The sequence below is a fragment of the Diorhabda carinulata genome, chromosome 2 (genome assembly GCF_026250575.1).
Source record: "Diorhabda carinulata isolate Delta chromosome 2, icDioCari1.1, whole genome shotgun sequence".
Classification (NCBI taxonomy): domain Eukaryota; kingdom Metazoa; phylum Arthropoda; class Insecta; order Coleoptera; family Chrysomelidae; genus Diorhabda; species Diorhabda carinulata.
The window spans coordinates 16,841,915-16,855,294 of record NC_079461.1 but is presented as its reverse complement, the minus strand read 5'-3'; the positions used below and the strand labels follow the sequence as shown (position 1 = coordinate 16,855,294).

General features: G+C 32.7%; 1 protein-coding gene across 4 annotated transcripts in view; it reads right to left on the bottom strand.

Annotated features, from left to right (window-relative positions):
• LOC130903980 (putative fatty acyl-CoA reductase CG5065) overlaps positions 1-13,380 on the bottom strand; it is a 34,251-nt gene that overhangs the window by 7,642 nt on the left and 13,229 nt on the right. For 3 of the 4 annotated variants that reach the window (XM_057816450.1, XM_057816449.1, XM_057816451.1), the window contains exons 2-5: positions 8,470-8,679; positions 6,407-6,655; positions 6,162-6,316; positions 2,675-2,784 (exon numbers count right to left, since the gene is read on the bottom strand). In XM_057816450.1, the coding sequence (XP_057672433.1) occupies positions 2,675-2,784; positions 6,162-6,316; positions 6,407-6,655; positions 8,470-8,667 (712 nt within the window). In that variant the 5' untranslated portion in view covers positions 8,668-8,679. Of the gene's footprint in view, positions 1-2,674; positions 2,785-6,161; positions 6,317-6,406; positions 6,656-8,469; positions 8,680-9,933; positions 10,142-13,380 lie in introns of those variants that run through there. The other variant, XM_057816448.1, reaches the window with a different exon arrangement.

The following is a 13,380-nucleotide window of genomic DNA, read 5'->3' as shown; positions in this document are numbered from 1 at the left end:
AAACGCTTCTTTCTGATGTGAACCTCAATTTAAAATTCCACCGCGTGTTGAATCAAGTGAAAAATCATCTGGAAAGTTTAGAGACAAAATTTTATGAGAAATTCAGTCAAGAAAAGAGTGAACGATGCAGATTTCTGATGAATTGGTTTACGACATTGAAATTGCTTACTTTGGATACCCAAAATTCTTAATGAACTATGCGAAAAGCGCTTCAGTTTTAAAATGTAGACCATGATGATTTCCCCGGATAGTCAAGGAGAATAAAACTCATGACACCCCTGAAACTTGTTTCCTCGACGGAAGTTAATCATAAGCAAATTTTGATAGCTCAAAAAGCCCATGTGCATCGTTTTATTAGACAGAAAAAGATGATTGATTTATTACCAAGATGCCAAATAATCATTTGTCTACTGCGAAACCAACAAGAAAATGTCAATTTTATATTTATTTTAAAAAATTATTCAATCTTTGAACAGAAGAGACCTAAAATCAAGAACATTTGGAAGAATAAACATATATAAGGGGTCCAAGAAATTAAGGAAATTTAAATGAAATTATTGATACTGTTATAAATTAAGATTTTTGTTGATATTCACTAATTGCTATGCATTAATTTCAATCTACTTTTCAACATTGTGAATAAAGAAAAGGAAATGCGTCAGGTCATGCTTTATGATCGCGATTTTCTCACAATAGACACTTACAATTGGCATGTAATAATGTTCCACATGTAAACATAACCTTCGGTTTCTATTAGAAGAGCTTTAAACATAAAAAACATTAAGTATGTCAAGTTAACTATAAATTTCGCTTACATTCTTTTAAAATAATTAGTATTGAAAATGAGGAGACAATCAAACATTTATTCAGAGATAATTACGATTATGTAAGATAACGTGTTTTCACACCGGAACAAGTGAATTCTTTTTCTTTTAAATTATATTACAGTAAAACAGTCTAACTGATTATATTGTGTCATGCAATTTTCGTTCATTTAGTCATAGACCAACCGATCCGATTCATATAATCCAATAAGGTCAACTATTTGAAAAGAACTTTAATTCAGGTAGGTACTTCTGGGGGAACACATGAAGAAAATTAATTAAACATAAAAAATCTTGAAAAATAACTAAACAGTTAACATTTGAAGAAACTAATATTACATCATAAATGAATTTTTTTGTGTTTTGAAATAGATTCAAAAATATTACGTTTTTTGGAGTTGAACCAACTTCTTTGGATAAACTTCCAATCTTTACGTATGTATCAATGGAAAATTACAGAGAATTCTCATTTTTCAATATAATGTATGATTTTTGTCAGCGAACTTTCAAAGGAAAATATCAAAGAATAAGAGGAAAAAATAACCAATTGCAGAAACGTAAAACTATTAGTGAATAATTCTTAAATGAATATGTTGAATATTTATTAAACCATTTAGGTTATGTATCCAACCGTGGACGTTTATATAACCGAAGATAAGTTGAATAAACTTCGTAAATTCACAGCTGATAAGCCAAGGTACTTCAGGTGATGAAGTATTCACACTTTGGTGTTCTTCAGGTATTCATCCTAACCTACTCTCTTTATCCAGTACAGCAACAATCTATTCGACCAATCTGCAAGCTCAATCTAGAGTTTAGCCAAAACTGGTGTCGTTGGTCAAATCAACGACAATAAACATTCTGGATGCAGCTAGGTCTTTGAATATTGTTCTTATATTTAGATCTCGACTACCAGCATACCATGAGGATGTTCGACTCAATACAGAGCGTTTCGACTTATCGGCAATCAAGAATTGATCTTGGTTAGATTAAATCATAGGAAAAAGGTCGCTGACCTGACTCTTTTTCACCAATACTACAAAGGCATTTTATTTAAGAAGTTTTCCAGCATAATTCTAGAGCAGTTGTTGGAAGACCTACTCGAGAGGATGATTCAACTCATGAATACCAGATAACCAGGCAATTTATAGAGACTTTTTCCTTTGGAGAAGTGTGAACTTATGAAATCAGTTACCAAGGCACGTCTTTCCCAAACACAATAACCTATAACAGTTCAAGATCAATAACCACAGGTATTTCCATCTAGCCTAGTGTAATTAAGTTTTATCCCCTTGTGCTTGCTTTCTACATACAAAAAGTTGTTCATTCACACAAATTTAGTTTGAAGGGGTTTATATGTTTGTGATCTGATGCACCCAGAGGTGCACGCTCGGCCACGTTGTACAGATCAGGATCTTTTGTTAAAAAATAGGTCTAAAAGTCTAGTAAAGTTGGTTAATTGATAAGTTGGGCCAGTCCTATAGTCTACCCCAAAGGCAGAATAAAAAGTGATATCAAAAGTATAATTGCAAATAGATTTACTCAATTGATATCTCAGTTTGTAGTGAGAACTCACAATCGGTAATCAAAGAGAACATCCAGCATCATACACCCAACCAACAAAAATTATAACAGAGGATGATATGGTTAATGTTAAAAAAATATCTTTTCTCAATTTTCTTATGATTTTTCACGCTATAAATTGTGATCAGCGGTTTATAGTATATTGTCAAGATGTTTGTATTCAAAATATCAAAATGCTTGTTAATCAACAGGCATGAAGATCAGTAATGGATTGGTTTAACCCTTTTTTTCTGAAATGAGATTTCATTTTGTATATACCCACTTACTTATAGCTGGTCTGCAAATTATGAGAGGAATTTTCCCAACTTTTTCATAAACTAAAGCTTCTGAGAGTCCTTTTGAGAATGTATAAGTATTTGGAATATTTCCCAAAAGCCTGAAAAACAGGAAAAATATTAACTTTTTTATTGAAACACAAGTATATAAATGAGTACTCGTTTAGTCATTGACTTGTCTCTAGATCACTCGAGATATCAATTTTTTACATCCTACTACTGAAATAAGAATCTTGAAATCACGAAAGTCACAAGTTACATATTCACTGGTGTAGATTTACAATTTTACCTTACACTTGTATCATTTTGAGTTACAGGCGTTTCACAAACACAAAGCTACAAGTCTTGTAGTTACTAGTACAATTTCATAGATTCACCAGTCGATTTTCACATATTCACTATAGTGAAAATTGTAGTTTTCAAAAGTTACATATTTACACTTGTAACATTGTTACTTTTTTTAACCTATGCCAAGAAGTTTTGATAATTCTCATAATTATTTCAATTTCTCTCCCTTTTTTGCATTACTGATTCTTTTGTTCAAAATGTGGGAATCTTCTGATGAGGAATTTGTTAAATTATATGGAAGCGTCAAATATCCTGGAGAAGAAGACGTAGAACATTCAGAGTAAGAACAAATGTGGATTTCGTTAGTAGATATGAATTTAATTAGAGATTTCTAATGACTTCTATCAAAATGGAATCACTCCTTGGAGATATTGGCCACAGACTGCAACGTTCAATCACAAGAAGTGAGGCACTGCCTGAAAGATTTGTCCTTTGTACAGTTCTTCACTGGTTGGGGAATGACTTTCAGTACCACGGGATTACTGATATGCATGGCATATCAAAAGCGAGTCTTTGCAGGTTGTTGCGCCAAGTTGTACAAGCTGTTAACGATAATAAATTCCCTGAAGTTGTTGATTGGCCGAATGACATTGGTAATGTTGTTGTTTCCATTCTCGCACTTTATCTTCTTTCGTTAATTTATCTGAGAAAGCCTCGAATAAAATGTGTTTGGAATCGTAAATTTCCTTCAAAAAAGTCAACTTTCCTTGTTTTCTAAACGACATTTTAAATATTGTTCAACCTTTGTTCTTATTTATGATGGTGTGGAAGCTCTATTCACAAAATCTGAGGAGTGGAGACCTTTGTATATTGAGCGTCAACAATTAATTTACACTTGTATCTTTTTTTCACACTTGTAACTTTAGAAGTTACAACTGTAACTCTGTGAAAAATAAGTTACAGTTGTGACATTATTTTGCCCTTGTTAAAAACATTCCTGAAGCGCCTGTACTTGTAGAATCGTAGTTACAAGTGTAAAAAAGTAACTGCAGTGAATATGTAACCTGTTACTTCGTGAAACAGGCCCGAGGTAGTACAATTCACGTGATATATAAGGTTTTTTCACATACGACAACTTATACAGAGAAAAAATCTTGTTTTCCATTTTGCACACTGTTTATTTAGCTCGTATTTACACGTATGCAGGTAGATTGATACTCCAAAATGAAAAGTCTTACCGTGTCCAGGTATTCAGATACAGTATGCTGAATATGGTCTATGAAAATATGAACACCTTTTCCATAAAACTGAACTGTGTGTATGTTACTTATTAATTTTTTTACGTCTCTCTGGTTCAATAATCAGCCAGCCCCTTGTTGGAGGAGAAAAATTATCCTAAATAATTTTTCGTTACTAACACTGTCTTGTTTATTCACTGAATTGTTTTCTGCACTTTATAAACGCTAGAATTTTTTAAAACATACAATCGATTTGCCTTTTTTCATTATTTCGGGACAAAATTTTGAAGCTTATACATATTATTTTTGTTTCTCGGTATAGAACATCAAACTTAGTTCTTAACTCTTTTTTCAATAGAACTGAATCCATCTTACAATTAACTGGTATGAGGATTCTTTTTTACTCATATTTTTCCTAATTACCTGAAAAACTCTTTTACCGATCATGGGCGTAGTCTATACTCAATACTATCTATCTATCTATACTACCTATACTATATTTAATTCGTTAAAACTCATTTCAAAATTATGACGTTCTTGTTAAGTTTTCTACCATGATATGTTTTGGGTGTCGCCAGTGAAATTTTCCACAGCTCCCTATTGATTTGTGATAATAAGCAGTAGAAAAATTATGTTTTAGTTTTGATAGTTCTACAACATTCTAATGACTTCATTCTTATATTTTCCGTTTCTTGGTCTGTTTTTATTCATTCTATTAAACCGTACGTTGATATGAGATTGTTGAAAACTTCTCCACAAATGTTTGTGCTTTCTTGTGACTCACTGATATCATGTGTGCAAATTTTCTTAGCTCACACAGATGGCGCTGACATTGTCAAATCCATTGGATACTTATGAAGTATCAACTTCTGTGTGCAACATTTCATGGCTTTTCGAAGAGAGAGTAAAAAGTGACAGTCATTTAAGTAGCTACTTTTGTTATTTTAGATTCAAAATTGGATTGCTTTTTGATGTGTTGCCCTGACTCTGCTCCATTGAAAAGAGCCATTTGTTTTTTTTTTTAAATTAAAATGTGATAATGGATGAAACATGGATCTTTCAGTTGACTTCAGAATCAAAACGATCAGCATCTGAATGGATTTCAGTCAGTGAATCACGTCTGAAGCATCAAAAGGCCCAACAATTAACACGGAAAGTTATGACTTTAGTATTTTGGGATGCGCTTGGAATATTGTTCATATACTATTTCCAAAAGGGAGAGGCAATCAATGGTGAATACCACATAGAGTTTGTAGATTGTTTGAGTGCAAAAATCAAGGATAAACGGCCTAATACGTCCACTTTTTCACCAAGTCAATGCACCGATTCACAAGTCGATGGCAACGATAGATAAATTGAACAAATAAGAAGAAGAAGAAGCAATTGCTAAAACTGAAGCCTATTTTGAGATAAAAGACAAATTCTTGAAGGTTGATGGATAAAGTCGATATTTGGCAAAAAAAATTTTTTTTAGTTAATCACATGACTTATTGAGTGATATGTCACTGTTTTTTTCGACAAATTAACTTATCGTGTCTATCGTGTCGTGTTATCTTTCTTTATGCCCTGCCTTAGCTTTGTTTACTTGAAACTCGTGATAATTCTTCACATATTCCTTCATTCCCTATCTGCTCTTATTTTCTCCGATAATTTATTATTCCTCACATTTTCATATATATCATATATATACTAATAATATTCCTAATAAACAATTACATTATTTTGAGGGAGTTTTATGTTAAATTCGGACGATGAAATCTGTAATAAATATCGTTAGATTACGAAATTATGAATATTCATTGTTATTCACTGACTGTGAATATTGAAGGAACTAAATCTAAAGTCATTTCTCTCAATGACTATATTTGATTATCAGCTCGTATCAAAAATATTTTAAGAATGGAAATAACGTATGATAGACCGCTTGATATTATTAATTTTATACTATTCACCTTTTGGTTAAATCTTCATTTAGAATATCATCATTCAACCAATTAATACTGCTTAATACTTCATGCGGATCAGCTGGTGGAGGATATTCTTTCTCGTATGTGATTCCATCAGTGTTATTTGGAAACGCGTATGCAGTGGAAACATGAACAAACAACTACGAGGAAAAAAACAATTAAAAACAATTTCTTCCATACGATAATCAGAACATCTCTAATTATTTCACAAAAAATGTTATTTTTATCACCTTTAATTTTTTACATTCTTCAGCTAGTTCTAGCACGAACTTCGTTCCTCTTGTATTGACAGTCACGGCATATTTTAAGCTGTCGTCAAATCTGACTGTAGCAGCGCTGTGAATGATAAAATCGGCTTCTTCAATTATCTTTTGTCTATCAACTTCACTAATCCCTAGCATCGGTAGTGAAACATCTCCTCTGATCGGTATACATTTCTCAATTGCTTCTGGTTTTTTATTCAATAATTTATGGAATAACTGAAATTGAAAGTAACGGTTCCTTATTGAATCGAGCAGAAAATTATAACATTCAGCGAATTTTTTGTTAATTCGTTTCTTAATTTGAATGAATTGAAAATTTAGATCTATTAAACGATAAAAAACATGTTTTATGTAATAACTTTTTCACACTAAAATAACTCCAGTTCAAAATAATTCCAGTCGCAGTTGGAATACGGGGACTATTCAAATAGTAGGTACGTGTCCTTTTTACTGAACTCATGTAGAATATCGCAACTTTACAGAGATTTTGAAATCAAAGTATCAACCAGACGAAATTAACAAAAGGTCATAATAGCTACGAATAGTATAGAAATGGTGTGAAGACTTTAAAGGTTTTGAAGTTTATCCACATGCAATATTTATAGACAGCCAATGAATAAAGTGGACGTGGTTAGTTATGGTGGTCTAGGTATTATTCATCGAGGATCATGGTAGTATGAAATGATAGCTGCATCGACGTTATTCATTAGATTGAAGCCCTTTTGTCGCGTTCCAAAAACAACAACTTGATGAGACCATGAACATTAAAAAGAACAATTGTAGGCTATGACAACAGAATTCTTAAGTGAAGACAGGAAAATTTTCACCACAGCAACGTGACTAATCAATTCCGATGTATTTTGGCCGTCGGAAACCAAATTCGAGTTACCACAGTCTCGAAATTGGGATGGGAGGGGCGTAGATATTGACATATACCAAAAATCGCTGTTTTTGCACATATTTCCTTGTTTTGCGAGAAAATTATGCGTCCGAGCAACAAATTGAACCCAAACGAGTGGAAAATTTTCTCCAATTTTTCTATTGAAAATTTTATCGTACATTGCATAGTTAAGCCGCTAGAGGGTATGCAGAAAATTTTCAAACTCATTTCTTGCATTTTCTGCACAACTTTGCTTTTCCGGGGAAAATGGTGGATAGCAAAGCTATAGTATTCAAAATTCCCGACAACTTTTGTCAAAAACTTTTTTCGAAATAACACATATTTTCGCCGCTAGCGAGCGCAAATATTTTTAAAATCCAGTTTTTCTGATTTTTCGGTAAAACTATGCATCCCAGCGAAGAACTCAACCCAAAAGAGTTGTAGTTAATTGAATTTTCTCCAACTTTTCCGCCCCTGGAACAATCGCAAAGGCTCAAAAAGGACTCGAATTAGTTGATCAGCCGCCGTATACTCCAGAGTTGGTCTCTTGTGAATACTGGCTGTATATATAACTTAAACAACATCAATGAAAAAAACGTGTCAACCTTAATGAAGACTACACTACAATATATAAGAATTAAAGATTTTTCAATATGAGTGAATAGGAAATGTAGTAAATGCACAGCCGAGCCCTCGCACTATAATATTTTGAATGGTATTGGTCTTAAAAATACGAAAAAATATTTAGACAATACATTTTATTCCGGATTCAGAAGATTATTGTGAAAAGCAGTTAAATCATGAATAGTGGAGCGTTTTTTTTTCATACCTACACTCATTATTAATGCAAATATTTCCAAAGAAATTTTCAAATAATTATTTATCACCAACAAATATTGTTGGAATTGATGAAATCAGAATTAATGATGTTTGAGTTCTACTAGTTCCGATAAATAAACGGAAATTTGATATCTTAGTAACTAACATGTCAAGAGTTTTCAAATTTGAGAAAACCCGTCAAATTTTCTTAGAAAGTATTTAACTTTGGCTACAAAATGAAGGTTAATTGAAAAAATAAAATTTGAGTTCTATTATGAAAAAGAAAAATAATTATACCAAGAAACATTCCTCATTAACCTTGGATACTTACGGGATTGTTGAATAGATCCTTGATTCGTTCAGTAGGACTCTTTCCTTTTTTGCTCCTTATTAGAATATAGATTTTCTTGACTTCAGTTAATCTTAATAATTTTTCTATGAGAGATTTCCCAACTAATCCCGTAGCACCAGTTAGAAAAATTACACTACCATTGAAAATTTGAGCAATTCTATCTATCTCTTCAGTCATATTTTCTGTGTTCTGAAAATGAAGGAAGTAAAATTTAGATCAACCAAATGTATAATAAGGAGAAATTATTTCTTTTTCATAAAAACAATATATTGTTATTTCTAATGACACAGAAGAATGTAACTTCCTCTTCACTGGACTAAAAGCACATCCGAATTAATATTTCTCAGAACTTATTGAATCGAATTGACACTTCTTAGACGATATTGAAGCGGTTTGAGCGTTGATTTATAACTGTAGATGTAACTTCTATTCACCCCTATACTATCGAAATGGAAAACCAGTCAAGGCAGTGGATTGCAAAGGACGAAATTGCTCAGAAAAGCAAAATCTCATCGTACAAAAAGGTAATGGCGACCGCTTTTTAGGATGGTCATTAGATTCTACTTACTTTGAACTGAAAGTGCAATCGAATTGACACTTCTTAGATCGCATTGAAGCGGTTTAAGCGTCGATTTTCAACTGTAGATGAAACTTCTATTCACCACTATACTATTGAAATGGAAAACCAGTCAAGGCAGTGGATTGCAAAGGACGTAATTGCTCAGGAAAAGGTAAAATCTCATTGGCCAAAAAGGTAATGGCGACCGATTTTTAAGATAGTCATTAGATTCTGCTCACTTTGGATCAAAAACACAAATGAATTGACACTTCTTAGACCGTATTGAAGCGGTTTAAGCGTCGAATTTTTAACTGTTGATTAAACTTCTATTCACCACTTTATACTATTGAAATGGAAAACTAGTCAAGAAATTGCTCAGAAAAATGGCAAAATCTCATCGCACAAAAAAAGAAAATGGCGATCGTTTTTCAGGATAGTTATCAGATTATGATTATCGACTATCTTTTGATAAGTTTAAGGGTCAAATTGTGAAAAAGCGACCAGATTTGAAGAAAAACAATGTGCTTCGCATCTTTATCTTTGAATTGGTTAACCTCCCTAAGCACTAAGAAAAATTGCTATAAGCAAAGGCCTATTTTGTGGAGAGAGACATCATTTATAATTAGGTAACATCGGAAACTTTCCAAAGAACCCTCATTCAAATCCTGTGAAGTGTTTTTCTAGACAAGGGTTGAAATTACGTGAAAAAGTCATCACATAGTTCAATTTTCAGAAATTGTGTCCAAATTTTCAATGTATTTTTTAAAAAACTATATTTTATTGAGAAAGAATTAGTGATACATTGGACTAGATGACTGAAAATTAGGTCATAGGTATTGTAAATGAGTTATCAACAGTCCGCCCTCTACCATCTAATTACTTACTTTTTTATGCACTAATCCAAAATTATTAGACACTTCGATTCAAATAAACGCAACTAAGATCATTATTACGAAACGAACGAATGACTAACATTATAATTCGAAACGCAAAAAGGTGTCATTTCAATTTTTACTTGATTTAGGTCAACAAAGGGTAATCGTATTCAATTTTTATAGAGGAGTCGTTGATTCTTATTCCATTATTTGTATGGAAATGATTTCCGTTGTGGTTAATACTAATACGTTAAGACAGAATATTTCTCGTCTTTGTTTTTTAATTTAACATTTTCACTTTTTTTGTTATCAAGCTCGGAATATATTTTACTGCACGAAGGTTAATTCCCTATCTAACAAAGAAACAAAACCAATTGTTTCCATGATTACTATTCCATAATTCCATATTATACAATCGAGATTACGCATGGATCTAACAGAACCAAAGTACAAACGCTCCTCATCTTACAAAAGACATTTTTTCAAGTCTGGGAACAAAAAATAATCTGAGAGAGCTAAATCTCTATATACTATACTTTAAATAAAACAAGTGGAGCTTGAGTAATCAACAAAAAGATACAGAATAGAGCAGTTGCAGATTAGATGAGATAGCTGAAGAAAATATAAGAGAAAACGAAGAAATTATAAAAGAGCTTGAACAGGAGCCGATAGAAACAAGAATATTTGAAAAGGCACGGATAGATAAAAAGGAAGAAAAGCACAAAGTCTAATAAGAAAAGCAACAAAAGTAAAAAGATATAAGAAGCAGACGCAGAGATATAGGAAGAAGAAGCGGACAAAGAAGGAAATGGATAAAATACTTTGACACCAGAAAGAGCATAAAAGATTTCAGTGAATAAAAAGAAGAATATAGCCAATTCCACAGAAGTGTTAAGGTTCTACACAAGTTTATTTGTCTCTATTTCATCTCTCTTCTATTTTAACTTTGTATATTCCTGGAACACGTTTTTTGATAACTTTATACTTTTTATTTTTCTGATATTTTCCAGGTATTCCCAGGTATTGGTTCCTTTGCTAGCAGATAAGGATTCAGCTACGATTTGAAATATACCAATCCACGGTGTAAAAACGTCAAATTTGTACTTTTTTATCAAGTTCCACCTTTTTGGTCGTAGATACGATAATATAATTATAAGCAAAATGGTTTCCAACAATAGCATCAATTAACAAGTTTTTAATAGCCATCAAAAAAGCCGCTTCAAATTTATTGATGTATATAATGATCTTCGTGGCCAAATCACTTAACATTTGCTGTTTAATTATATTCATTATTTGTAATTGAAGGTCATAAAATAATGGTAAATACAGTTCAACTTCCAAAATACATTTTTCGCGTTAATTATCGATAAATCTCAGCTGTAACTGATTGTTAGCAATTTTAACAATTTGAATTTAGGAGAATTGTTACAAGTATGATATACTATGACCTGTGTGGGCCATAGGGGCACTATCAGTTGAACGAAAGATCGAATCAAAACTAAAAAGACGTACCAAGAATAAAGCAGACAGAAACTGGGGATGACGAACGATTTGGAAACACTATTCTCCAACTGGATTCAAAATGGTCTAGATTCAGAAAGTAGTGGACGAGACGAGCTGCTATATGATGATAATGATGATAACAATGATGATAAATCATTAGTCTAGATGTAGATGTTGATAATAATTATCACCAGTAGCAGTGTTGAAGCTCGTTATATTGTATTCATTCTTAGTTGAAAGACTATGAAAAGTATAGAAGACTTTCCACATAAGACAAAATTAGTAAGTTTCAATAGTTACGTATTCTCAATACACCCGATGAGAAATTAAAGTTCATTCACACTTACGAGCCTTGAGATCAAATAATATATAAAATAATCAATTTGGTTTTAAACAATGGCGGTTTGTAGGGTAGTATTCAAATCAATTTCAGTTCAATTTCCATTTTTAATCGAAATTTTTTGTCTTGTATTTATTTTTAATAACTATTTGGATTCATTGAGAGTCAAGTTAACGAAGAGTTATTTGAAATATGTTTCTAAAACAGGAACATAGAGATTGATCTAAAAATGCTCTGATCAATCTTCTTCATCGTACGTTGGGACTTGGTCTTATGTTTGCATCAATGGTTGATGAAGACTAGCTTTCATACCACCTTGTAAGTGATCGAGATTTATTCGGTTTTTCTTCCTTTACAATTTTTGCCTCCTAAAACCAATGGCATAGCCCGGAAGTTGACCAAATCCCATGATAACAACCTAGAGGGAACAAGGACTAAACGCAAACGGAAACCGATTTTACTCAGAGTGGGATGTTGGAATGTAACAACATTCAGTAAGAAGGATCAAGAAATTATTCTTGAAATGAGAAGACTTGAATTCGGAGACCAAAGAAAACAGTAAATATGGGGAGTAAATACTGATATATAGCGGCAAGGATAAAACTGAGACAGCAGCATCAAGAGCAGACATACTGCTATATCGTACACTGAAATGAAAGACATGTAACCGAAAACTTGACGTTTGACAACGAAAAGTTGACGATGCAACCAAAGAAAGAAGAAACTGCGTAAAAAACAAAATGGATATTATGGAATCATGTTGTTTACAGAATCAAACACTCTGAAAGCCTGGGAAGCATTCTTCAAGCAGAAATCTATGCAATCAGTTCAATCTAAAGAGGAATTATCGCAAACAGGAGATCATCATCCTGTTTGATAGTCAAGAAGTCATTAGAGACCTAAGCTCCAATATCATAAAATGCAAACTCGTTTGGGGTTGCATAAACAAGAAAAATAAAGATCCCAGGACACACAAGTTTGTTATAGCGGGGACAGACAAGCCCTTCATGGGACCCGAACCCTTCTGTAGTATCAGCTACAAAACAATGAAAAGGGCACTAGAAAAGGAGGTAGATGGGAATAAAATCAATTATTGGGATAACAGACAGATTATATCTACATAAGTAAGAACAATCTACGAATAATAATAGAAGTTCCATCTGGGTACTGTCACCTCAATGGCTGCTAGATTTAGCAGATAATGAAGATTCTGTTGCACCGATGACAAAACCTCTATTCATATTCTCTTGGAACACTATGGAACTTGAGAGCACTACACCTGGGAGGGCTTGAAATAGAAGACGAAGATCTCTGAAAATTAAAGCCATCCCACACTCTAGACTTTTTAAAAGGTGTGGGATTGATGGGTCAGCTGTAAACACAGGGTTCTTTAGTATGGTAGCAAGAGAGATTTTTTGCGTCGCAGTGTATACGAGACCCCAAATCCATATATGCAAACATTCATGGAATAGTGTATTTTGAAGAAACCTGGTTTGATACCCATAATATAGTTATAAGCTCAAGATGGATAAGAAATATAATTCATGCTAATGATGAACACGTTTTTGTAGCAAATATATTGCTTTTAGGTACAAAAAAATTCCAAAATCATG